Here is a 25,490-nt window from a genome sequence, read left to right as displayed (position 1 = left end):
ATGGCCACGCAGGGGGGTTCGACTTTGACATCTGAGATCTCCACTCCAGCTGTGGTTACGTCCGAGGAAAGCTCCGCCACACTTACTCACTCATCAACACCCTCCTCGTCATCTTCTAGTGCCACGCCAAGAGAGACTGCAAGGTCTCCTACAGAAACAACTGTCTCCTCTTCCACTAGCACCAGTTCCACTCATACAGCAGGCTCCATGGAGACCAGCACACCCATCATATCTTCCCGCATCTATACCACCTCCAGTGAGCCACCCTCCAGCAGACACAGCCCGACTACTCACTCAATTTCCTCATCGACGCAAGGGAGTTCGACTTTGACATCTGAGATCTCCACTTCAGCTGTGGCTACATCAGAGGAAAGCTACGCCACAATTAATCACTCAACAACACCCTCCTCAACCTCTTCTAGTGCCACGCCAAGAGAGACTGCAAGCTCTCCTATAGAGACAACTCTCTCCTCTTCCACTAGCACCAGTTCCACACATACAGCAGGCTCCGTGGAGACCAGCACACCCATCATATCTTCAAGCATCCATTCCACCTCCAGTGCGCCACTCTCCAGCAGCCACAGCCCAACTACTCACTCCACTTCAACGGCTACGCAGGGGAGTTCAACTTTGACATCTGAGATCTCCGCTCCAGCTGTGGCTACATCAGAGGAAAGCTCCTCCACAGTTACTCACTCATCAACACCCTCATCGACCTCTTCTAGTGCCACGCCAAGAGAGACTGCAAGCTCTCCTACAGAAAAAACAGTCTCCTCTTCTACTAGCATCAGTTCCACTTATACAGCAGGCTCCATGGAGACCAGCACACCCATCATATCTTCAAGCATCTATTCCACCTTCAGTGAGCCACCCTCCAGCAGCCACAGCCCGACTACTCCCTCCATTTCCTCATCGACACAAGGGAGTTTGACTTGGACATCTGAGATCTCCACTCCAGCTGTGGCTACATCAGAGGAAAGCTCCGCCACAATTACACACTCATCAACACCCTCCTCGATCTCTTCTAGTGCCACGACGAGAGAGACTGCAAGCTCTCCTACAGAAACAATGGTCTCCCCTTCCCCTGGCACCACTCCCACACTTACATCCGGCTCTCAGGAGATTAGCACAACCATCCCCTCCCCAATCAGCGATTCCACCTCCAGTGAGCTGCCCTCCAGCAGCCACAGCCTGACTACTCACTCCACTTCCACGGCCACGCAGGGGAGTTCCACTTTGACGTCTGAGATCTCCACTCCTGCTGTGGCTACATCAGAGGAAAGCTCCGCCACAATTACTCACTCATCAACACCCTCATCGACCTCTTCTAGGGCCACGACGAGAGAGACTCCAAACTCTCCTACAGAAACAATGGTCTCCTCTTTCCCTGGCACCACTCCCACACTTACATCTGGCTCTCAGGAGACCAGCACAACCATCCCATCCTCAAGCATCCATTCCACCTCCATAGAGCCACCCTCCAGCAGCCACAGCCCGACTACTCACTCCATTTCCTCATCGACACAAGGGAGTTTGACTTGGACATCTGAGATCTCCACTCCAGCTGTGGCTACATCAGAGGAAAGCTCCGCCACAATTACACACTCATCAACACCCTCCTCGATCTCTTCTAGTGCCACGATGAGAGAGACTGCAAGCTCTCCTACAGAAACAATGGTCTCCCCTTCCCCTGGCACCACTCCCACACTTACATCCGGCTCTCAGGAGATTAGCACAACCATCCCCTCCTCAATCAGCGATTCCACCTCCAGTGAGCTGCCCTCCAGCAGCCACAGCCCGACTACTCACTCCACTTCCACGGCCACGCAAGGGAGTTCCAGTTTGCCACATGAGACGTCCACTCTACCTGCTCTTACCTCAGAGCAAAGCTTCTCCACAGTGATTACTTCACCGCTATCGTTCACGACCTCTTCCAGCGCCCAGACTACAGAGACTGCGAGCTCTCCTACGGGAACATCGGTCTCCTCCTCTTCCCCTGGCACCAGTCCCACAGTTACATCGGGCTCTCAGGAGACCAGCACAACCATCCCCTCCTCAAGCAGACATCCCACCTCCGGTGAGCCTCCCTCCAGCAGCCACAGCCTGACTACTCACTCCACTTCCACGGCCACGCAGGGGAGTTCGACTTTGACATCTGAGATCTCCATTCCAGCCTTGGCTACGTCAGAGAAAAGCTCCGCCACAATTACTCACTCAACAACACCCTCCTTGACCTCTTCTAGTGCCACGCCAAGAGAGACTGCAAGCTCTCCTAATGAGACAACTCTCTCCTCTTCCACTAGCACCAGTTCCACACATACAGCAGGCTCCGTGGAGACCAGCACACTCATCATCTCCTCAAGCATCCATTCCACCTCCAGTGCGCCACTCTCCAGCAGCCACAGCCCGACTACACACTCCACTTCCACGGCCACGCAGGGGAGTTCGACTTTGACATCTGAGATCTCCATTCCAGCCTTGGCTACGTCAGAGAAAAGCTCCGCCACAATTACTCACTCAACAACACCCTCCTCGACCTCTTCTAGTGCCACGCCAAGAGAGACTGCAAGCTCTCCTAATGAGACAACTCTCTCCTCTTCCACTAGCACCAGTTCCACACATACAGCAGGCTCCGTGGAGACCAGCACACCCATCATATCTTCAAGCATTCATTCCACCTCCAGTGCGCCACTCTCCAGCAGCCACAGCCCGACTACACACTCCACTTCCACGGCCACGCAGGGGAGTCCCAGTTTGCCACATGAGACGTCCACTCTACCTGCTCTTACCTCAGAGCAAAGCTCCTCCACAGTGATTCCTTCACCGCTATCGTTCTTGACCTCTTCCAGCGCCCGGACTACAGAGACTGCGAGCTCTCCTACGGGAACATCGGTCTCCTCCTCTTCCCCTGGCACCAGTCCCACAGTTACATCGGGCTCTCAGGAGACCAGCACAACCATCCCCTCCTCAAGCAGACATCCCACCTCCGGTGCACCTCTTGCCAGCAGCCACAGCACAACTACTCACTCCACTCCGCTTACATCAGAATATATTCCCCCCTTGCCAACCGCGACCTCCACTATATCGACCGCTTCGCCCCCCACTTCTCCAGTTGGTCATTCCACGCCAAACGCGTCTGAATCCGGCACCAGCTCTCCGGCCACACACTCCGGCCTCAGCACTCCTGAAGTGACCTCGACTCAGCCACCAGCGAGCTCGACCCTTTCGTCTTCTCCTTCGTGGCCAAGGACCACCACTGGGATTCTTCCCCCCTCATCTCAGCCTCCTAGGCCTCCGGGCACTTCTGCCCCTCCCCGTCTTACAAGTACGGCAGGTACTATCTTTAATCCTTTCCTTGGGAACACTGTTGTGGGCAGAGGCGTTGTGCTGCGTTTGTCCCCATGTTTCTTAACGTGTTTCCTGCTCTTTCCTGTGCTCTGGTTAAGCCCCCTCCACCACAGCGGCCCCCATCACTTGCCTTAATAACGGGACCCTCGTGGGGAATCGCTGCGACTGTCCCCCTCCGTTCTCTGGGCAGCGGTGTGAGAACGCGATGGATGAGGTCCCAGTGGGTAAGTCCTCCCCACGCTTAGCATCTGTAGAGTTGTTTAGATTTCTGCGTGCAGTTTGGGTCACCGTATCTTATTGAGGACATGGTAGGACTGGAAAAGGTGCAGAAGAGGGCACCCAAGATGATCAGGGCCTGGAGCACCTTCCCTGTGAGGCCAAGGTGCAGCATCTGGCGCTTTTTAGCTTCGAAGAAATGAAGACTAAGGGGGGAGATGATAAAATTGCGCATGGTGTGTAGAGAGTGGAGAGAGGCAACTTTTTCTCCCTCTCTAACAGCACCAGGACCAGTGGTAACCCCATAAAACTGATTGCCAGGAAATTTCGGACTCAGAAAAGCAAGTACTTTTCCCCATGGCACATACGAACATCAGAAGGACTTCTGCCAGAAGTGGGGTGTGAATTGGGGTCATTAAAAATCTTCGTGGGCATACACATATAAAAAATCCCCACTATCCAGTTGCAATTCCACCAGTTACCCTGAAATCCACTTCTCAGCTGGAATGAGTGTCCTCCTCAAGTGGGGTGCCAAGTGGGGTCAATTCAAAATGCAAGACGCGTTTTGACAGTAAATCTTCCTCAGAGGCATACATCAAGAATACAGTTTTGCTGTGAGTAAACTGGGTGATATATGTGGAAAACCATATTGTTGATGTATGCCACTGAGGACTTACTGTCGAAACATGTCTGACATTTTAAGTACTCCCATGAAGATTTTCGTATGACCCTACTGGCCACTCCACTTTGGAAAGACACTCATTTCACCTGAGAACTGGAGTTTCGGATATTAACGGGTGGAGCTGAGACTTGATATTTGGCATGTTTATATGTGTATTCTCCATGAAGATTTTTTAATGACTCCATTTCACAGCCAACTTAGAAAAGACATTCATTTTATCTGGTGAACTGTATTTTATTATACTTAGTGGGGATGTGAGTTTGCATTTTGTGAAGAAATTCGTTTTTGAAAATTCACTCAAAGAATGTCATCAGATACCCTATTTGGGAAAGACATATTCACATAGGTCTTTCATTGCCTTATTCAGGTTTTTTTATATATCTATATCTATATCTATATATCTATATAGATATAGATATAGATATAGATATAGATATAGATATAGATATAGATATAGATATAGATATAGATATAGATAGATAGATAGATATAGATATAGATATAGATAGCTAGATAGATATATATAGATATAGATATAGATATAGATATAGATATAGATATAGATATAGATATAGATATTAACAGTAACTGACTTTGATATTGTTAAATGTTCACATTATAGTTGATCGATTGAGTTGTGTGTTGGGTATCTTAATAATCTTGGGGGTCCTTTGTTTGGTCTGATTGTTGTGGGATCCTGCCAGCCGTGTCTGGTGGCTGCTCCTCTTAGACAGTTAACCGATGCTCGTCATAAATGTCCTGAACACGTTGCAAAGGTGTCAAGGTATATTTCAAGCCATAAAGGCCTGGGTCATATCTCAAAAGTGTTCCCCATTCCAGGATGACACATCGTGAATGTTTTTGCTAGTCAGTTCTTACCAGCAGGAATGTTCCTGCTGGTTCTTAAGTGTCTCTTTGGTAGCAAGTAAATGCCCTTCAGACACACACAAAACCCCCGTGCCAGCTCAAAACCGCAGTCTCGGGTCTTTGTCTATTCCAGTTACAAGCACCTCAGTGGAGGTGGGTGGGCATAGAGAGAAGGTGGGAACTGGGGTGCTTGTGTGTGATGCAATCAAGCTCTGCATCTTGCCAGCTCAAGGCACTTGCTTACCGGATAAGCAGAATAAAGGTATGTGCTTACAAAGAGGTACAAGCAATCAAGCACAACTGCAAACAAAGGTATACCTTCTCCAGGAAATGCAAGCAATAAAACTCCATAGCAGAGCAACACCCTCAAATCCCTTTGGGCAGGGCTTCCCGGAGTCCACACAGAGGTCAAGATTCCCTTGACCCCGGAATCTCTGGCCTCATGAGCAGGGCCAATAGCCACCTTGGGTCTCGGCCTGCCAGTTCCTGACACAGATTCGGGCTGGGCCAGGGGGCACATAACAAGCTCAGTACTGCCTACCCTGACTGGCAGCAGCGTCTCCAGGGTTTCGGGCAGAGGTCTCTCCCAGCCCTCCCTGCAGATGCTCTCAGGCAGTGGACCTGGGACCTCCGGCAGACCAGCAGGCAGAGGCTCCTTCACTCAGCTACGGGCAGAGATGGCCCACCCCCTGCGGAGAATCTCTTAGAACACTCACACGTAGTCTCCCCTCCAAATGCAAACCAAGGCAGGCCCTGCTTCGCAAAGGGGACCATTCATGTTCGCACCCGTAAGACCAACTCTCTTCCCCACTGGGAAGCCCCCCGTGGCAGCAGAGGTCCCCTGGCCCACAGGGACGGGTCAGCTAATGGCCGGTCTGGCAGAGCGGACTCCTTGGAAGAGACCAGGTTGGAGAGCAAGAGGTCCAGGGAGGTCCCGACGCCGGGCAGGGCGGCCAGCGGGCTCCTCTTGGCTGCCTCAAGCCAGCCGCTGGACGCCTGTCGCTCCCCCTTCTGGGCTCACGGCTCCTCTGCTCTCTCCTGGCAGCGACTGTTGTGGCCACAATCAAAGTCTTTGTGAACGTGGAAAATGTGCAGTTCCAGAAAGGGATGGAGACCCCAGGCTCCGAGGCCTTTGGAAAATTTGTGAAGATCTTTGAGCAGCAGGTGAGAAAGGGGCCTGCCTGGAGGGACACCCGCTCAAGCTTGTGCTCACACCCCTACAGGCTATGGGGGCATGACAGAGGTGGGAAAGGGGCCGGAGGGGGCAGCTGCGCTGGGACTGAGATTCCAATTCGTTTGCACGAAGGGATTTGTCTCCCGTTCCAACCGGATCCTTCCTCCTTCCTTGGGTCTGCTCCAGACGTTTGGGCGCCAGCAGGGCTTCTGCCCCCCATCCCCTCCCGAGAGCCGCCTGCTCTGAGCTGCTGCTGCAGGGGAGCTGGCGATGCCCACCCAGCGCTCTGCGCATGTGAAGAGGCACCCTTGCTAGCTCCCCTCTAGCTCAGATTCTCCCTCCCTCCCTCCCTCCCCCTCTGCAGATGGGCTTACTCTACAAGGACGTTCCTGGGTACCAGGGTGTCCGAGTGATCAAGCTCAGGTGAGCTGCCGAGCGAGGCCGGGGGCAGGACGCTGGGTGGGCGGTGGGCAGGAGGGCGTTGCCTGGGCCCATAACCCTCCCTGGCCATGGCCCCCTTGGCCCCCGGTGTGAGCCGGTCCTTTGGAGCCGGTCCTTTTCCATCCAGCCCTCGCTGTGCCCCTTTGGGCAGGCGTCACGCCGTTCCCCCGAGGCGAGGTCCCTTGCCACAGAAACCCTAACCCTAACCCTAACCCCCCGGAGGGTGTTGCCTGGGCTCACCTCTTCCCTGCCGCCTCCCCTCAGCAATGGCAGCGTGAACGTGGACCATGACGTCCTCCTCGACGTTACCTTCTCGACCTACAACGCGTCTTACGCATCATCTGTGCAGAACCTCACGCAGGTGCTGGAGCACAACCGGTGCTCCTCCAACAACACCCAAGGTGAGTCCCTCAGGCCCAGCTCAGGAAACCAGGAAACCAGCCGGGCAGCTTCTGAGCGCCTGAGCCCTGGGCTCCGTCAGGCGAGGTGGGGCGAGGCGGTCCCCGCAGGCAGCCGACTCTGGGGTGCCAATGTGGCAGCAAGGTGCCCCTCTGCCCTTGGAGAGAGGGCGCACGCGGTGGGAGGAGCAACGTTGGCGCTCGCCCCTGGCCTGGCCTTGGCACAGCCAAGCGAGGGCCAAGGAAAGGGATGGTGGCCAAGGAGGGAGGGGGCGTCCTCCCAAGACAGCGCTTGGGATGGCAGCTCTGCCGGGGCCTCTCGGGGGTGCTCCCCGGAAGTGTCTGCCGTGGGGTCGGATCAGATCCGTGCCCTGGTCGGAGCAGGGCCAGGGCCTGACCGTGGGATTGGGAGAGGTGGCCCACGGCCTTCCATCCCCGCATGAGGGCGAGGGGCAGGACGCACCCGTTGATCCTCCCCCCGCCCACCCTGGGACCAGCAGCTTCTCCCACGTCCATCCAGAGAAGGGTGTGGGAAAGTTGGGTGTCAGGCTGCTGGCGGGAGGGGCGGGGTGGGGCGGGGGGCAGGGCCAGTGGGGCGCTGCCTGTAGGGCTGCCCCCCAGCCCTCCTGCCAGCGTCTTCCTGAACTGCCGGAGAGTGTCGTCAAGCAGCTGTCCTCCTTGTTTCTCTCTCAGATCGCCTGTGCTTTAAGCAGAGTTTGACTCATGTGACTCGAACGTTCCTGAGCCCTGCAGGTACGGACCCTTGAGTCTCCCGTAGTGTTTGGTTTTGGGTTTCGGAGCAAGGGTATCTCCTCCTGTTCTTTCTTGTTGAGCAAGAAAGAAGCCCAGGTGAGGCCTTGAAAGTTCCCCTCCCTCTCCCACCTCATCCTGGACCTCAGGATCACCTGGTCACATGAGCTGGCTGTGGGATGTGCTCATGGCCACTAGCTGGGAAGGGCTTGGACAAACTGATTGAGAACAGGTCCACCAATGGCTACTAGCTACTACTACTACTACTCTACTACTCAGAGGCAAGATGGCTCTAAATTCCAGTTGCAGGGGAGCAGCAGGGCTGTCCTGGGGGGGGGGGCTAGGGGTGAATCAGCATGTGTGGGGGGGGGCCCCTTAACATTTCAGTCTAATATGCCTAATATGTAAAACACAAACACAAACACACACCATTTGACACAGCTGCATTCCAAACAAATTCCAACCTTGAATTCTCTTGCAATAAAAATCTCATGTGAAGGAAGACACATGGATTCCCAACAATTAACTCAAAGTGAAGGTGGGCTCCCTTGCTCCCTGTCTTCCTTGGTCCCCCCCCCCACCCGGCAATCTATTTGTTGCAGAAAAACTGTGAGGACATGATGATGAAAACAAGATTCTTAGCGTGCCCTTTCTTCCGTTTCCATGCATATAAGATCACACCCCCTCCTATGTGCATACACTTTCACACACTTACTTGTGCACGCATATTCCCCTAGCTCAGAAACATTTTTAACATATATGCCTACCACTGTGGCCTGGTATAGGCATCAATGCAACCCAGCAATGGCCCTGTCCCTGTCTGTGTAGTCTCTCTCGCTTTTTCTCTCACAAACCCCAAACCAGTTATTCCCAAGCATGCCGTCTCGTGAGTGATAACTTAGAGCTACCACACCTCAGAAAGGGGGTCTGAAACTCATCAAAGTTGCCCCAAGGAAGGACTCTGGATACCAGGCCACATGAGGAGAAGTTAGAAAGGGCTTGGATTTTGAGGGCTGGCAAAATGTGTACTCCAAGAACAACAAAATGAGCCCTGGCCAGAGGTATAGAGCCCTCTGCCTCCAGAGAGAAGAGACGAGAAGCACTGAAAAGAACTCCGTGCAAACTTCCGAGAGGTTTCTCACATGTTTTCATATGACAGCTTGCACTAGAAAGAATGGTACAAGTGTAGATTCTCTGCTGGAAAATTGAACGTGTACTGAAATAACGACAGGCCTTAAAGTTTCAAGGTTTACAGTTCAATATGTCAAGCAGAAGGAAAAGCCACAAGTTTACAATCAATTGAGATTTATATATCCACCAGTCTGATTTCAAGCAGGCTGACAGAATGGAATACGTGGAGTTACCCCAGTTTCTTAGGATTTACGGATAAGCGTTTCAAGGCCTGGAGAGCTTTAAAGGGGACTTCCTTGTGACCCGATATGCAAAGCCTTATTTTGAAGGAAATGTATATATATAAAAAAGATGTACTTTTGGTGATGGAGGAGGGAGAAATGTTTAAAGTTCCTTCTAGCAATTTCTGAAGCTACTTTCAAGAAGTTGCGGTATGTTAGAACCCCATTCCAAGTTTATAATAGACACAGTATGTAAGTTATTTATATACTCTTAGAAGCCTAAAGCAAAATAATAGTCAGTAGATATTATAAGGAGAAACAATGAGATAGAGAACAATTCTCTCATGTATATGTTAGGCATTTTGAGAGCTTTGTTGTGAAACAAAGCAGTATATTTTAATCATATAAGGCAAGGACGTAAGGAACACACCCCAGCTTAAGGCTATAAACAGTTTAGCATCTTCAAAAACAGAGAAGAAAGTTTATGTGTGTGTGTTGTGGTGGGGTGTGTGTGATCTCTCTCTCTCTCTCTCTCTCTCACACACACACACACACACACACACACACACACACACACACGCCCTATACTTGTGGTTGGGGTGAGGGGGGTGGTTTGAAATCAATCAGACGGCCTTTCAAAGGCACGCAGGTTCATAGCGCGGAGCAGGGGCGTAGCTATAATTGAACGATAGGGTTCAAAGAACACGGGCCGCCAGCTCCATCCCTCCCTATTTTCTTCATTGTCTCCCTGACTCTGGGGGGCCGCCCGAGAGAGGGATGAACACGGCCCCCTCTCCCCTAGCAACGCCCCTGGCGGGGGGGGGGGGGAAGAGAAACACACTGACTTCAGCGGAGGGGGGACAAATCTCCCCCCCACACACACCCAGACACACACCAGATCCTACAGGTCTGCGTTTTGCTCGCTAGTTCTCAGGAGCCAGCTTAGCAGCTCCTTCCCCTCCGATGCTGCTGCTGCTGCCGCTCTGAGAATGCGGGGGGGGGCAGAGGGGAGCCACTGTGCCCGCCCTCCCCCTGCCCTTCAAGCGGAGAGCAAGTGCCCACTGCCGCAGGGCCAGCTGCAGGGCCTGTCCAAACGCGAGGCCTGGTGTGAAACCCCCCCCCGTTACCCCACCCTAAGGAGGGGCCTGCAGGGGAGCAACTGCAAGAGAGAGCGCCGGACCTCCCCTCTTGCCTGTGGGCTTCTCAGGGGCTTCTGGTGGGCCACTGTGTGAAGCAGGGTGCTGGACTAGATGGGCCTTGACCCTGATCCAGAAAGGTGGTTCTTACATCCAGGACAGACGTAGGAAATGACTTCTTCCACACAATGTATAATGAACACACAGAACTCATTGCCACAGGACATGCCAAACACACACTGACTTTGAAGGCTTTAAAGGGGGTTTAGGCAAATGCATGGAAGAAGTCAGTGGCTATAAGCCAGAACAGCTAAATAGAACCTCGATGGTCAGACACGGTGTATCTGTGCATACCAGTTGCTGAGAAACAACAACAGGGGAGGGCTATTCACAGCCCCCTCTCCCTGCATGAGAGAGAGCCTTCATGGTCAGAGGTGATGTGCCTCTGCAGAGTAGACCACAGTGTGTGTGTGTGTGGCTGTGGCCTTCGAGCTCTGTCCATGGGGGCCTCTGCCTGGTCCAGCCACTGGTCTCTTCTGGTGGCCCCTTGGGGGTGCTGCTGTGGGGGAGGGGGGTGCCTACTTCCCCTGCTGACTGGTCCTCTCCCCCGTCCCTCCCAGACCTGTCGGAGGAATGCAAAAAGCTGGTGCCCCCAGAACTCCAGCAGTACTACATGGCCGTCAACATCAGCGACAAGCTGCAGTGCGTCTCCAACTGCAGCAAATGGCACCCGGACCCCTTCGAATGCCGTAACGGGACATGCCACATTGAGAAGGAGGGGCCCAAATGCTAGTGAGTAGCATGCGGTGGAGGCGGGGGGGGGGACCTGGGTCAGTGGCAGCGCGGACCTTTTGATCGAAACTCCCCATAACTTGGCCCCATAAGCTGCATTAGCAGAACGCATGTATATACCGTAATGTTTTGTTCGTTTTTAAATACCACGTAATGGGCAAAGATCTTTCATCCGCTTCCCCCCACAACAACCCTGCAAGGTAGATCACTGCTGATGTGATTAGGCCCCTGGGAAGTCGAGGGGGAGGGTCTGAGGGCCACCTAAAGCAATCCTTGCAGAACCGAGTCGGTCCCCAGCAGCACCCACCTCCCTGGCCCCAGGGAATGTCCTGGCTCCCTTGGGTGACGCTGGCGTTGCATGAGACGTGGTTTGTTTTTGTCCTCTTTCAGTGTCGTGACTGCGAGCCCTCCTACGGGAACATCGGTCTCCTCCTCTTCCCCTGGCACCAGCCCCACACTCACATCGGGCTCTCTGGAGACCAGCACACCCATCCCCTCCTCAAGCAGACATCCCACCTCGACTCAGCCACCAGCGAGCTCGACCCTTTCGTCTTCTCCTTCGGGGCCAAGGACCACCACTGGGATTCTTCCCCCCTCATCTCAGCCTCCTAGGCCTCCGGGCACTTCTGCCCCTCCCCGTCTTACAAGTACGGCAGGTACTATCTTTAATCCTTTCATTGGGAACACTGTTGTGGGCAGAGGCGTTGTGCTGCGTTTGTCCCCATGTTTCTTAACGTGTTTCCTGTTCTTTCCTGTGCTCTGGTTAAGCCCCCTCCACCACAGCGGCCCCCATCACTTGCCTTAATAACGGGACCCTCGTGGGCAATCGCTGCGACTGTCCGCCTCCGTTCTCTGGGCAGCGGTGTGAGAACGCGATGGATGAGGTCCCAGTGGGTAAGTCCTCCCCACGCTTAGCATCCGTACACTGCCTTACGTGCCTCACATCTCCCCAGGTATTGTAATCTGGCAACAGGCCAGAACATCCCCTGGGCTTTTAAAAGGTTGGTGCTGCACCCCTAGTGCATGACTGCTGTTGGCATCATGTAAGGAATGGTAACCCCCCCCCCGCCACACACACACCTGTCCCGAAACAGCACCCTTTGCTGCACCTTACAGAGATGCTGTTGTGGAGGTGTTCCTTTGCAGGGGGGCGAGGTGGGGCAAGCTCTTAAAACTGCCCTGACAATAGCAAGGCCTTTCACATGATCATCAGGGGTGGGTGGGTTCGAGTGTCCCTACCCTGATCCTCACAGGCCAGCCCCTGAGTCTCCGCTTGATGCTGCACGCATGAGTAACGCAGCTGGGACCTCAATTCCAGACTCCGTCAGAGCTGGGTCCTCTGACGATCGAAGGAGGTATCCCAGAACGCACTCTGCTCCCGATCGAAGGGCAGCCCTCTCTCAGCCCTCATGTCCCTGCACGGTCCAAGGCCGTGTCAGAACAGCTGCGGTTTCCATCCTCCCTGGGCAAAAAGCAAGGCTAGAAAGTGGGGCTGCCCAGGTCTGGACAGGCTGGGTCGGCAGGAGTGGCCCCGTGGGTTCTCACCGTCAGCAAGAGGGCGGCTTGCCTACCTCCCCCCCCCTTATTCTGGGTTGGGAGGGCGGGTTGAGCAGAGCAGCTGCGGCCCCCACCCGTGGCCGGGCTCCTCTGCCAGCCAGATGCCAGATGCTCAGTCCATGGAGCGGCCCTGAGGTGGCCTTTCTGTGCACCCACGGTTTTAAGAATGCCCGCCCCCCCACCCGCCCCTTATTTCCTCTCTGCTGAAGGAGTTCAGGGCAGCCTAGGTTTGTGTGACTTTGCAAACTGTTGTTTTGACTGTCGCCTGATTCTCCGTCCCTCCTCCGTCCAACCCCTCCAAATGTGGTCTAATAATAGCCTCCTTAAGACAAGGAGGCATCCTGCCCACCCCCCCTCAGAGAAGCATTGATAATATTGACCAGACCCTCTCTGATAATATGATTATCCGATGCGATAAGCCAAGAGAAGTGGTTGTTGGGCACACAGTCCAAAGCAGTTCCTCAGGAGTCGCAAACTGAAAATGATCCCATCTAAACCCATGAGTTTTGGGTGGTATAGAAATATTTTAAATAAATAAATAACAAAATACATGGAGAGGAGTTGCTGGTTCCAAGTTTAAACTGAAGGGGGAGGGGGTACATACTAGCCCCCTCACCATGCTAGACAACTCAGCTGGACGTGAAAAGAACTGCTCCTTGGCCGCCCACCCTGCCAGAGCCGAGGTCTTCAAATGCGCTGCGTGTTGTGCCCGATCAGACTCGGGCCGAGTCTTCCTCCACCTGCGCTCTAGTCGTCTTCTACCTCGCCGCTTCAGCTCCCAAAACTCATCCGAATACCACGGGGCTGTCTTTGAAGCCGGTCAGTTGGAGAGGACGCTTAGGAGCGGTTGTGTCTACTGCCCTAGTGAGGTCATTATTCTGTCTCTGCACCAGAGCATCGGCAGAATCACTAGCCGAGCCAACCCCGAACCCTTCCAAGGCTCCTTGGAATCCTATTGGATCCAATAACCTCCTCGGGCGGACCAACCTCATAGGTCCTTCACCCCTGTAGGGGGGGTCGTGGCAGTAAGTGCTACCTTAACCCGATGGTGATCTGTCCATGACAATGGGGAGATGGAGAGCAAGGGGTCCCAGGGCGGCCAGCGGGCTCCTCTTGGCTGCCTCAAGCCAGCCGCTGGACGCCTGTCGCTCCCCCTTCTGGGCTCACGGCTCCTCTGCTCTCTCCTGGCAGCGACTGTTGTGGCCACAATCAACGTCTTTGTGAACGTGGAAAATAAGCAATTCCAGAAAGGGATGGAGACCCCAGGCTCCGAGGCCTTTGGAAAATTTGTGAAGATCTTTGAGCAGCAGGTGAGAAAGGGGCCGACTGGGCCTGCATGGAGGGACACCCGCTCAAACTTGTGCTCACACCCCTACAGGCTATGGGGATATGGTATGTTAGAGGTTGTTGATTTTTACCCCCAATAGGTAAAACAGCAGAGCACTAAGGAATGAGCACACACTCCAGTTACAGAGTAGGTAGCTGAGGATGGTTTGGATATTGCAGCTGTTTATAGAGAGAACACATGGAGATCCTTGTAGAACTAAATACTAAATATTTATTGGTTAAATACACTTGGATAGGAAAGACCTATATCTAATCTAAAGGACTACATAGTGGATAGGTAAGGAGAGAGAGAGAGAGAGAGAGAGTGAGAGAGAGAGTGAGAGAGAGAGAGAGATGTTTCCATCTGCTCTCTAGGAGGAAAGGAAGGATTGTGACTCAGCACAGGAAGTGCTGCAGAGTCAGTCCAGGGGTCATAGAGTAGGGACCGATAGGGAGACCCTGACTCACTGTCTCTACTCCCAATGCCCCTAGTGGTCATTAGGACAGTTGGTGCAAAAGGTCGATGCACTGGAAGTTCATCTCCAACACCCCTTCTCATCACCTGTCGCACCTGGTCACGATTCCCATCTTCTCACGAAGCATCTGGAATCTGTCTTTGGATAATGGCTTGGTTAATCCATCTGTAGATGTCTTCCTCGATTTCTCCATGTAGGAAGGCAGTCTTTATATCCAAGTGTCCAACTTGCATCCCTTTGGCTGCTGCCACGCTGAGCAATGTTCTAATTGACATGTGTTTCACGACTGGTGCAAAAGTCTGATCATAGTCCTGACCATAGATTTGGGAGTATCCTTTGGCTACTAGTCTGGCTTTGTAGCGCTGTACATCCCTTTCTGCATCCTGCTTGACTTTGAAGACCCATTTGCATCCTACAGTCTTTCTTCCAGCGGGTAGTTCCACAAGTCTCCAAGTCTCATTTTTGTGCAAGGAATCAATTTCTTCCATTGCTGCCTTTCTCCACTTCTCAGTTTCATCAGCTGGCAACCTTTCTATATCTTGCCATGTAGTGGGTTCTTGCATCTCCTTTAGTCATGAGTGAGATTCTGTTAGGTGGAACCCCTTTGTTATGCCTCTGTGAGTGCCTCAGTTTGGGTTCAGGTTGTGCAGCCCCTTCTGAATCTGGCACTGATTTCTCAATTAGTTCTCTCATTTGGGAGTCAGTTTCAAAGTTTAGGCTTCAGTGGCCCAATTTTCTGTGCCATGAGAAATTACAATTTTTGTGTTGGCAACTACTTGCCACATTTGCTTGTGCAGTAGCACAGTCTACTTCAAAAAGTCCATCATCCCGCATGTGGGCAGTCATGATTAACTCATCACCTTTGGAGATGTAGCATGCTTCATTTTCAAAAATTGCTTTACACCCCTTCTTGAGTCCATGCCCAATTGAAATCAAGTTGACTTGCATCTCTGGCACGAAAAGGGCATCATTTATCTTAACCTCATAAGCTTCAGCAGCAGAGTCACAAAGTATCTTTGCTGTCCCCATGCCAGCCACGCTTAGCTTCCTTGAATCTGCTAGGGTCACAACTGATCTGTGGCTTTTATCGAGTTCAATTAATAGACTGGGATCACAAATTATGTTCTGGGATGGACCTGAGTGCAACCCTTCCTTGGCTCTTTTAAGGCAATGTAGCTTTTGGCATTACTACTTGCCCTTTCAGATAAGCCACCTTGTCTGTGCTTCTCCTCCCCTCTTTGTTTGTCACCATGACTCATCCCTGTGTTTACTTTATTGCCATGGTGACCAGGTCTGTGCCCTCTGAGTTTCCTGCTCTTGGAATTATATGCTGATGAGTCACTGAGGCTACTTCACTTGCTAATGCTGGAATTACTTTGCCTGCTGAAATGTGCCAGAGTGCCATCGCTTTCAAATTTCTCCTGCTGCACCCTTACATTAAAATTTCTCAGACTCGACACAACATGATCAACCTTCAGTTCACAATGAGACAGTTCAAGAGCGACAATTAGGGGTTCAAAACTTTTAGGCAGGGATTGTAGGATTGCCCCAATTAGAATAACATGATTCAATTCACAATGGTTACTCTTCAAAAGCCTGTTAATTTCTAAGATATTTGCTATGTGGGCTTCAAAGTCTCCCCCTTCCCGCATAGACTTTTATACAGGAGAAGAGCTGTGTTTGCAGAGACTTGACCACATTGCTTTTTCAGTCTATTCCACGCTTCTGAGGCTAAATCAGTATCCTGCACATAGATCAATAAATCATCGCTTATACTCAAAATTAAAAGGCCATACGCGTGTTGGCTTTTCTTGTCCCAGGAGGCTTGAGCAGCTTCATCTTGGGTTGGCCGTCCCTCCGTGAGCACTTCAAAGATTCCTTTTGTCATGAAGATCGCTTTCATCTTGAGGGCCCAGGTTTCGTAGTTATTGCCATCCAGTTTGAGAAAAGAAGGAGCCATTCCTGAGTAGGCTGTAGTCACAGGATCCATGCTGCAGTTTCTAACTAACTCAGCTGCACTTTCAAACATGAAAAATAAAATAAAACAAACTCTGCTTGTGCCTAGAAGCCTGTTGTTCCTGCTGGGCCCATAACCCTGTTAGAGGTTGTTGATTTTTACCCCCAATAGGTAAAACAGCAGAGCACTAAGGAATGAGCACACACTCCAGTTACAGAGTAGGTAGCTGAGGATGGTTTGGATATTGCAGCTGTTTATAGAGAGAACACATGGAGATCCTTGTAGAACTAAATACTAAATATTTATTGGTTAAAGGAGGGACCTATAGGAAGGACCTATAGGAAGGATAGGAAGGACCTATCTCTAATCTAAAGGACTACATAGTGGATAGGTAAGGAGAGAGAGAGAGATGTTTCCATCTGCTCTCTAGGAGGGAAGGAAGGATTGTGACTCAGCACAGGAAGTGCTGCAGAGTCCGTTCAGGGGTCCTAGAGTAGGGACAGATAGGGAGACCCCGACTCACTGTCTCTACTCCCAATGCCCCTCGTGGTCATTAGGACAGTTGGTGCGGAAGGTTGATGCACTGGAAGTTCATCTCCAACATGATAGAGGTGGGAAAGGGGCAGGAGGGGGCAGCTGCGCTGGGACTGAGATTCCAATTCGTTTGCACGAAGGGATTTGTCTCCCGTTCCAACCGGATCCTTCCTCCTTCCTTGGGTCTGCTCCAGACGTTTGGGCGCCAGCAGGGATTCTGACCCCCATCCCCGCCCCCCCCCGAGAGCCGCGTGCTCTGAGCTGCCGCTGCGGGGGAGCTGGCAATGCCCACCCAGCGCTCTGCGCATGTGAAGAGGCACCCTTGCTAGCTCCCCTCTAGCTGAGATTCTCTCTCCCTCCCTCCCTCCCTCCCCCTCTGCAGATGGGCTTCCTCTACAAGGACGTTCCTGGGTACAAGAGTGTCCGAGTGATCAAGCTCAGGTGAGCTGCTGAGCGAGGCCGGGGGCAGGACGCTGGGCGGGCGGTGGGCAGGAGGGCGTTGCCTGGGCCCATAACCCTCCCTGGCCATGGCCCCCTTGGCCCCCGGAGTGAGCCGGTCCTTTGGAGCCAGTCCTTTTCCATCCAGCCCTTTCCAGGCCCCGCTGAGAAGGTTTGCCATCATCTTTCAAGCCCCACATGAGTGGGCACCAAATATACCCAAAGGCCCACTTCCTATGGGGGAGGGGGGCAGCCTCCGGCTTAGATGGCTTTAAAGGGGCTCAGAGGGATTCAAGGAGGAGGCGGCTCTCAGTCCCACTGGCTGACCCTCTGTGTTCAGAGGCAGTCTACCGCCACAGCTTCCGAGGGGTCGGCCTTGATGGGCCCCCTTGGGCCTGATCCTGTGGCCAGGCTCTTTGCAGGCCCTGCTGCCACTGTGCTGCTGCCCGATCCTGGAGAGGCCCTTTGGCACAGCCTGCAGTCCCTCGAGGCACAGCAGATGGAGCGTGGAGAAAAGGGCCTCCTTGGTGGCGGCCCCTGGGCGGGGTGGGGCCCTTCCCCCTCTGTCCTTGCTGGTCTGTAGGTGGAAGGCCTTGAGCTGGGCTGTGGACCGACTTCTTTGGCCTCCTCTGGCGAAGGTTGGGTCCACGGCTCCTGTCTTCCATTCTAGTCCTGTTTTGACTTGATGGGGCTGCTCTGTGTCCAGAGTAGAACTCTCGCGTGGGGAGGGGATCCCATGGTCAAGAAACAAGTGGGAAGGGCTGTGCCCCTTTGGGCAGGCGTCACGCCGTTCCCCCGAGGCGAGGTCCCTTGCCACAGAAACCCCCCACCCAGCCCCGCACTCGGCTTGCAATGTGCATCAGGCTGGATGAGTGCAGGTCCTTCTCAGCGGCGGTGGCGGCAGCAGCTCACCTCTTCCCTGCCGCCTCCCCTCAGCAATGGCAGCGTGAACGTGGACCATGACGTCCTCCTCAACGTTACCTTCTCGACCTACAACGCGTCTTACGCATCATCTGTGCAGAACCTCACGCAGGTGCTGGAGCACAACCGGTGCTCCTCCAACAACACCCAAGGTGAGTCCCTCAGGCCCAGCTCAGGAAACCAGGAAACCAGCCGGGCAGCTTCTGAGTGCCAGAGCCCTGGGCTCCGTCAGGCGAGGTGGGGCGAGGCGGTCCCCGCAGGCAGCCGACTCTGGGGTGCCAATGTGGCAGCAAGATGCCCCTCTGCCCTCAGAGGGAGGGCGCACGCGGTGGGAGGAGCAACGTTTGGCCCCCTGCCTCCGGCTGTCCGGCTCGCTCGCCCCTGGCCTGGCCTTGGCACAGCCAAGCGAGGGCCAAGGAAAGGGATGGTGGCCAAGGAGGGAGGGGGCGTCCTCCCAAGACAGGGCTCGGGATGGCAGCTCTGCCGGGGCCTCTCGGGGGTGCTCCCCGGAAGTGTCTGCCGTGGGGTCGGATCAGATCCGTGCCCTGGTCGGAGCAGGGCCAGGGCCTGACCGTGGGATTGGGAGAGGTGGCCCACGGCCTTCCATCCCCACATGGGGGCGAAGGGCAGGACGCACCCCTTGATCCTCCCCCAGCCCACCCTGGGACCAGCAGCTTCTCCCACGTCCATCCAGAGAAGGGTGTGGGAAAGCTGGGTGTCAGGCTGCTGGCGGGAGGGGGCGGGGTGGGGCGGGGTGGGGCGGGGGGCAGGGCCAGTGGGGCGCTGCCTGTAGGGCTGCCCCCCAGCCCTCCTGCCAGCGTTGCGTCTTCCTGAACTGCCGGAGAGTGTCGTCAAGCTGATGTCCTCCTTGTTTCTCTCTCAGATCGCCTGTGCTTTAAGCACAGTTTGACTCGTGTGACCCGAACGTTCCTGAGCCCTGCAGGTGAGGAGTGGGGCAGCGGCCGTGGGGGGGGCGGTCTGTGTGGGGCAGAGGGCAGGTTCCCAAGGCCTGCAGTGGGGTGCAAGGAGAGACCTGCATCCCAGGCAGGGGGAAATGGGGCCATACCAATCAGCGCCCCTCCCGCTAGCAGTCAAGGGAGAAGCAGAGAGCGGCTTGGGGGGCAGCTTGGGGGGCGTCACAGGCCCCAGAGAAGGAGCTGGGAGCCATGGCGATGGGGTGGGCAGCGGCCAGGGCCAGCGCAGGAGGCTTCTGTGGGCCTGGTTTGGCCCGAGGGCAGCTCAGCTGAGGAGCAGGCTCTAAGGCTGAGCAGGGAGAAGGTCTGGCTCCTTCTGTTTTCTCTTGTTGAGCAAGGAAGGGAGTTTCCCTCCCTCTCCCATCACATCAGACCTCAAGGTCGGCTGGTCACATGCGCTGGCTGCAGATCAAAGACAGACAGAAGGAGATGACTTCTTAACACCAAGCATCATGAAAATATGGAACTCATTGCCACAGGACGTAGCGAGGGCCACTGGCTTTGAAGGCTTTAAAGGGGGGCTAGGGAAATTGATCGAAGAAGTCAGCAGCTATTAGCCAGAATGCCTAAATGGAACTTCCATGCTTGGACCCAGTGTACCTGTGAATACTAGCTGCTGGGAAGCAACAGCCGGGGGAGGGCTATCAGCCTCCCTCTCTGTGTGTGTCTCTGCACGGATGCCCTTGAAACAGGATCAGAGAAATTCGTAGGAGAGAAGGAGCGATTGACCAGTGCCCATTAGTCATCATGATAGCTAGATGGAGCCTCCATGGTCAGAGGTAGTGTACCTCTCCAGAGTGGACACTGAGTAGCAACCGTGGGAGGCTCCTCTGGCCTTCACGCCCTGTCCTGGGGGCATCTCCCTGCTCCGGCCACCGGGCTCTCCCTCCAGTGGCCCCTTGAGGGGGCTGTAGCGGGGTGTGTGTGTGTGTGTGTGTTGGGGGGCGGGCATTGCATGGACTCCTTTGCCGACCGGTCCTGCTCCCCCTAGACCTGACGAGGTCCTGCCAGGAGCTGCTGGCCCCAGACGTCTGCCAGTATTACGTGGGCCGCAACCTCAGCAACCAGCTCCAGTGTGTCTCCAGCTGCAGCCTGTGGCACCCGGACCCCTTCCTCTGCTCCAACGGAAAATGCTACCTCCAGCCTGGGGGCGCCCACTGCTAGTGAGCAGCATGTGGGGAGCGGGTGGGGGGTGGAGTGACCTGGGCCAGTGGCGGTGTGGGGCTCAGGGTTGGATCTCCCCATAGATTGGCCCCGTCAGCTGTGTTAGCAGAGAGCAGTTAAAGGCAACTTTTAAACTCTATTTTAAAGCCACGTAACGCGGAAAGACCTTGCACCCTCCCCCCCCCACCCCAGGCTGCTGCTGCTGCCGCCGCTGGGCCCATGGGGGGGGGGGTCCGAGGGCTGCCCGATACATCCCTGGCAGAAGGTGGCCGGGCCTCAGCAGCCCCGTGGACTAGATGGCCTCTGGGTGCCGGTCCCTTGCCCGACAGTGCCCCGTCCGTGGCCAGCAGGCCGGGCTCTCCCTCCGCACCAGCTCGTTGGTTTCATCCCGACCAGATTTCCTTCCGGGGCCAAACGGGCTGTGGGGCTTTGGAGAGGCCGAACTGGCCTGCAGCCTGATGCCTCCCAGCCGCTTCCTGCCTCCAGCCCTGCCCAGGAGCATGCAGGGAAGCCCGCCTTGCTCTTGCCTCCTAGCTGGGCTCCCCACAGCTCGGGTGACCCTCCTCAGCCCCCTCCCTGTTCACACAAGCAGCGAGATCTTGCCTCCAAGGCCTGGGAAGAACCCGGGGTCCTGGGGTCCATGGCTGCCCTGTGACCCCCCCCCTCTCGCCCCCCCCCAGCTGCAAGCAGTCAGACGCCTACTGGTTCACGGGGCGCCGGTGTGAACAAAGGATCAGCAAAGTCGGGGTGGCCGTCGGGGTGGCCTTAGGCCTGCTGGTCCTCCTGCTGGTGATTCTCCTCTTGGCCGTCCTTGTCTGCTGGAAGGCATGTTGTCAGAAGGAGAAAGGCGACAGGTAGGAGGCGGCGGCGGGGGGGGGGGTCTCCTCTGCCCAGGACTCCCTGCAGGGGGCTCGGCCCTCCAGGGCTTGCCTGCGGAACTCCCTGCCTGCCCTGGGGACTGGTGTGTGGCTCCCGGGTGGTCCCCACAGAACATGCTTCTGTCCTGGGGGGCATTTGGCCGGCCGCTGCTGGCGGGGGCTTCCCCGGCTCTCCTTGGGGGTTCCCACTTGGTGTTCTTCCGCTGCTCGGGTCTTCCCGGGTCCTTTGGATGGTGGCCTTTCCCCCGGGGGGTTCCGTTGGCCACCTCGGGCGGTTTGTGTGGGAGACAGGAAGGTGGGTGTCCCTGCTCTGGCTGAGCAGTCCAGGAACCGAGCAGGCAGTCAGGCTGGGGGGGGGCAGTGACCCCCAGGGCTCAAGGCCGGCCTCATCTGGAAGGAGGTCTCTGCTGCGGCCGTGCCCGCCCCGCCCCCCCCGGCCTGTGCCAGCTTCTGTGCACTGGAGCGGCCCCTGGAGGGATGTGGTGGGGGCTGCAGGGCAGGGCGGGGCGGGGGGGGCACCTCCTGGTGCAGCGGGGCCGGCTCGGAGCTGTTCTGCAGGGAGGCCCCTTTCTGAGCACAGGCGCAGGGTGTGCTGGGGGGGGGAGGGCGCTTCTCTTGCCCCCCCCGCCCCGCCCCACGATGGCCACATGCCAGGGTGGGGCTTTCCATTCTGGGAGCCCCAGGAGCAGCCCGGGAGCAGCCCTGGGCAGGAGTCACCGGCCGGCCTTTGGGGGGGCTCCTTCTCCCGCCAGGCCCTGGAGTCTTCCTCGCGACGAGGAGAAGCTGTACGAGAACGAAGCGGAGTGGGCAGCCGGGCCCCGAGGCGTCGCCCTCCCCAGTGCCCCAGGTTGGTGGTACCTCTCGCAAGGCGGGCGCACACAGCCGGGCGGGCGGGGGGGAGGCTCCCCACTGACAGGGACGCTGGAGGGGGGGGGCTGGTTGGGACAGGGCCTGCCCAGCTCCCGGCATGGAAAGGGAGGCAGGCTGGGCCCTCGCCCACTGCAGCGCCTGCCAGCCCGCCCCCCCCCCCCCGCGCGCCCAGTGGGATCTCTGCCGGTGCTCCGCATGCTGGTTTTCCCCCCTCCAGGGGCACGTGCAGAGCGGCCTTCGGGACAGGCACGGGAAAGGGACCGGCACCGGGAGAGACGCGTCCTGAGGGGCACCCCGGACTGGCCCAGGGAGAAGCCCCCCCCCCGGGGACGCCCACCGCATGTCCCGTCTGGGAAGCAGCTCTTGGGCCGGGCCGGGAGACAGGCGTGACCCTGGCGCGCTTCCGGCCTGGGCCCTGCTGCCTCTGGGGAGGGGGCCGGGGCCCAGGCTGCCTTTCCGGGGGCGGGGGGCGCATGTAAAAGCACCCACGCAAAGCCACACCCAGAGGTGCGGACACACCTCCAGCCTGCGGCAAACCCAGCCTGCTTGGCCGCTGCATCCTTGTGGCACGCGGGGTGGGGGTGGGGAGCAGCAAGCGGAGGGGCTCTGGGCAGCGGGAGCAGCGCCGCCTCCCCTCTTGGGTGCCGCCCTCCCCCCCCCCCCGCGGCTCATGAGGACCCAGCCCTGCCGGGAGCAGCCAACTGGGACCCGGGGCAGGCGCGGGGGGGGGGGGGGCGCGGGAGGAGGCCCCGGGGCTGCTCGTGCCAGAGGCCCGATGAGGCCCAGGGGCGCAGCAGGGGAGAGGGGGCTTGTGTCCACCCCTCTCCCGGGAGATCACGAAGAAAAGAGGGCGGGGTGGAGCTGGGGGCCCCGCCGGGTCTTGGAACCCCTCCGCTCAGGCCAGAGGAAGGGCAGCATCCGCCCGGCCGCAGGGCGCTTCCTTGGCTGGCTGGCTGCACCCCCCCCCCCCGCCCTGGGCCGGGCGCGGCAGCAGTGGCGGCTTCTCTGCTCTTGCGCCCCCCCCCCCGGCCTGCTGCTGCCTTTGGCCGAGCCCCGGGCCCCTCGCTCCAGCCACCGGCCGGCCCTCAGGGGCGCCCCTGGCCCAGCCGCCTCCTCTCCGCCCCCCCGCCCCCCACTGAGCCTCCTCCTCCTCCCCCCTCCGGGCAGAGCCTCTTGACGGCGGCAGCGGCAGCACTGAGGAGCCGGAGAGCTGGTCATCTTCGGAGCAGGGATCCTTCCGACCCCGCCTGGACAAAGTGGACACATCCCTGCCGGTACGGAGGGCGGGGGGGGTGGGCGTGCTGGGGGAGCGGGCAGGGATAGCCCCCCTTCCTCCTCCTGGGCGAGGTGCGCAGGCAGAGGGTAGCCTGAAGGATCCCCTACGAGGGCTGCAGCGCCTCCCCTGCGAGGGAGGGCAGATGCTTGCTTTGGGGGCTCCTTTCTTCAGAAAAAAGGCGGCCAAGCTGAGGAGGGGAGTGAGACCCTTGAGAGACCTTCGGCCTGAGGGTCGTCCCATGAAACTGACTGGTGGGAGCGTCAGGGTTAGGGTAGGCAACATCTTAGGGAACCCCCTGCCACTGGATGTGGTGATGGGCACTAGCTTCGCTGGCTTTAGGGAAAGATTCGCCTCATGGAGGACAGCTCTAGCAACAGTTATTAACCATCCTGACAAAATGGCCCCTCCAGCTTCAGAGGCAGTCTACCTCTGAATATCAGGTGCTGGGGAGAAGCAGCAGGGGAGGACTAACGCTCACCCTGCTTGCAGGCTTTGTGGGGGCACCTGGCTGGCCCCCGATGGACCAGATGGCCCTGCTTTGGTCTGCCTGGAGGGCTCTTCCGCCCGGGGCCCCCGCCACGGCCTTGGCTTACTTGTTGGGTTTCCTTTTCTCTCCCAGAGACGGATCGCTCGGCCCCAGCTGACCCACCAGTGACGAGGCATGGCACGGGCAACTGACCCGCCGGCCAGGAGCCCCCCCCCCCCGGTCTTCGGCTGTGGGTGCAAAATGCTGCGTCTAGCGGGGGGAGGGGGGGCAGGCCGTGTGCAGGAGAGGCGGAGGAGCGGAAGCCGCTGCGGGACCTGCTGCCCCCCTCCCGATGCCCGCGATGCCCTTCGGCTGAGCAGCCCCTGCCGGAGCCTGCAGAGATGAAGGCCTCTGGAGGCGCAGTGGGGCTCCCAGACTTCAGGCCCTCTGAGGCCTTGTGCCCCTCCCCGCCCCGCCCCACGGAGCGACAGCACCGCTGCTGACCAGGGACTTCTTCGTGGGGCTTCTGGGCACAAAAGGCCTCTTGGCGAGGGGCTGAGCAGTCTCTGCAGGTCAGGGCTGGTGGCTGGCGGCACCCCTTGGATTCTGGGGGGGGGCACTTCACGAGAGCCTCCACGGAGTGCTGCGTTGGGGGCCGATGATGTTGCCAATCCACTAACAGACTCTGATGGTCTCAGCGCTGTAATGCTGTTCATGGTGTGTGTGTGTGGGGGGGGGGAACAGGGCGTAGACTTCTCCGTTTCTTCGGGGGGGGGCGGGCAGGGCACATGGGAGGAGAGCTGGTCTTATGGTAGGCAGCAAGCATGAATTCTCCCCTTTGCTGAGCAGGATCCACCCTGGTTTGCACTTGAATGGGAGACTCCATTTGTGAGCACTGTAAGGTATTCCCCTTGGGGGACGGGGCCACTCTGGGGAGAGCCCCTGCCTGCTTGCCTGCAGAAGGTCCCAAGTTCCCTCCCTGGCAGCAGCATCTCCAAGATCGGGCCGGGAGAGACTCCTGCCTGCCACCTGGGAGAAGCCGCTGCCAGTCTGTGTAGACAATGCTGAGCGAGATGGACTGAGGGTCTGACTCCGTATAACGCAGCTTCCTTTGTTCCTGTGGCTAAACCCGGGACAGGCACAGGTGTATCCATCTATATGCTTTCATTATTTATATTTCTATAAATCACTCTTCACCAAAACTGATCACATTGGTTTAAAAATGGGATATATTTTTTCACTTTGTAAATTGAAGCTGGCAATCTACAATAAAAAACTCATGAACTCATTAGCTATAACGTATAGATTCATTTCCCAGATTTTCTCTGGGGATGACGGAGAGTGGAACTCTCACCATCACCAGAGGTATTAGCAGCAAAACCCTCAGCACATATTTTCTGCTTTTTTGTTAGAAATCTTTCCATAGTAGTAGTGGTGATGATCTGAATCTCAGTCAAAGGAAGCGGACTCTGTAGGGCTTACAGGCCTGCTCAACTT

At 56.5% G+C, this 25,490-nt stretch overlaps 1 protein-coding gene across 1 annotated transcript; it reads left to right on the top strand.

Moving 5' to 3' along the window:
- LOC128329493 (mucin-3B-like) lies at positions 1 to 25,281 on the top strand. The gene is made up of 21 exons (XM_053260827.1): positions 1 to 143; positions 1,883 to 2,077; positions 2,304 to 2,486; positions 2,607 to 3,334; positions 3,447 to 3,572; positions 6,159 to 6,277; positions 6,652 to 6,710; positions 6,993 to 7,129; positions 7,820 to 7,879; positions 10,985 to 11,156; positions 11,547 to 11,812; positions 11,925 to 12,050; positions 13,905 to 14,023; positions 17,389 to 17,447; positions 18,381 to 18,517; positions 19,249 to 19,308; positions 20,331 to 20,502; positions 21,184 to 21,357; positions 22,134 to 22,228; positions 23,419 to 23,525; positions 24,147 to 25,281. The coding sequence occupies exons 1-21, from the start codon at positions 1 to 3 to the stop codon at positions 24,180 to 24,182; spliced, it is 3,273 nt and encodes a 1,090-aa protein (XP_053116802.1). The 3' UTR covers positions 24,183 to 25,281.
- The last annotated feature ends 209 nt before the right edge of the window (positions 25,282 to 25,490 follow it).

Source organism: Hemicordylus capensis, chromosome 6 (assembly GCF_027244095.1).
Source record: "Hemicordylus capensis ecotype Gifberg chromosome 6, rHemCap1.1.pri, whole genome shotgun sequence".
Taxonomy (NCBI): Eukaryota; Metazoa; Chordata; class Lepidosauria; order Squamata; family Cordylidae; genus Hemicordylus; species Hemicordylus capensis.
Note: the sequence above shows the minus strand (reverse complement) of the source record. Positions and strands in the feature narration are given on the sequence as shown.

Coding starts and splice junctions, on each gene's coding strand:
- LOC128329493 (XM_053260827.1), top strand. CDS start 1: ATGGCCACGCAGGGGGGTTCGACTTTGACATCTGAGATCTCCACTCCA. Junction 6,278..6,651: donor TGAAGATCTTTGAGCAGCAG/GTGAGAAAGGGG, acceptor CCCCCTCTGCAG/ATGGGCTTACTCTACAAGGA. Junction 22,229..23,418: donor CGCCCTCCCCAGTGCCCCAG/GTTGGTGGTACC, acceptor CCCTCCGGGCAG/AGCCTCTTGACGGCGGCAGC.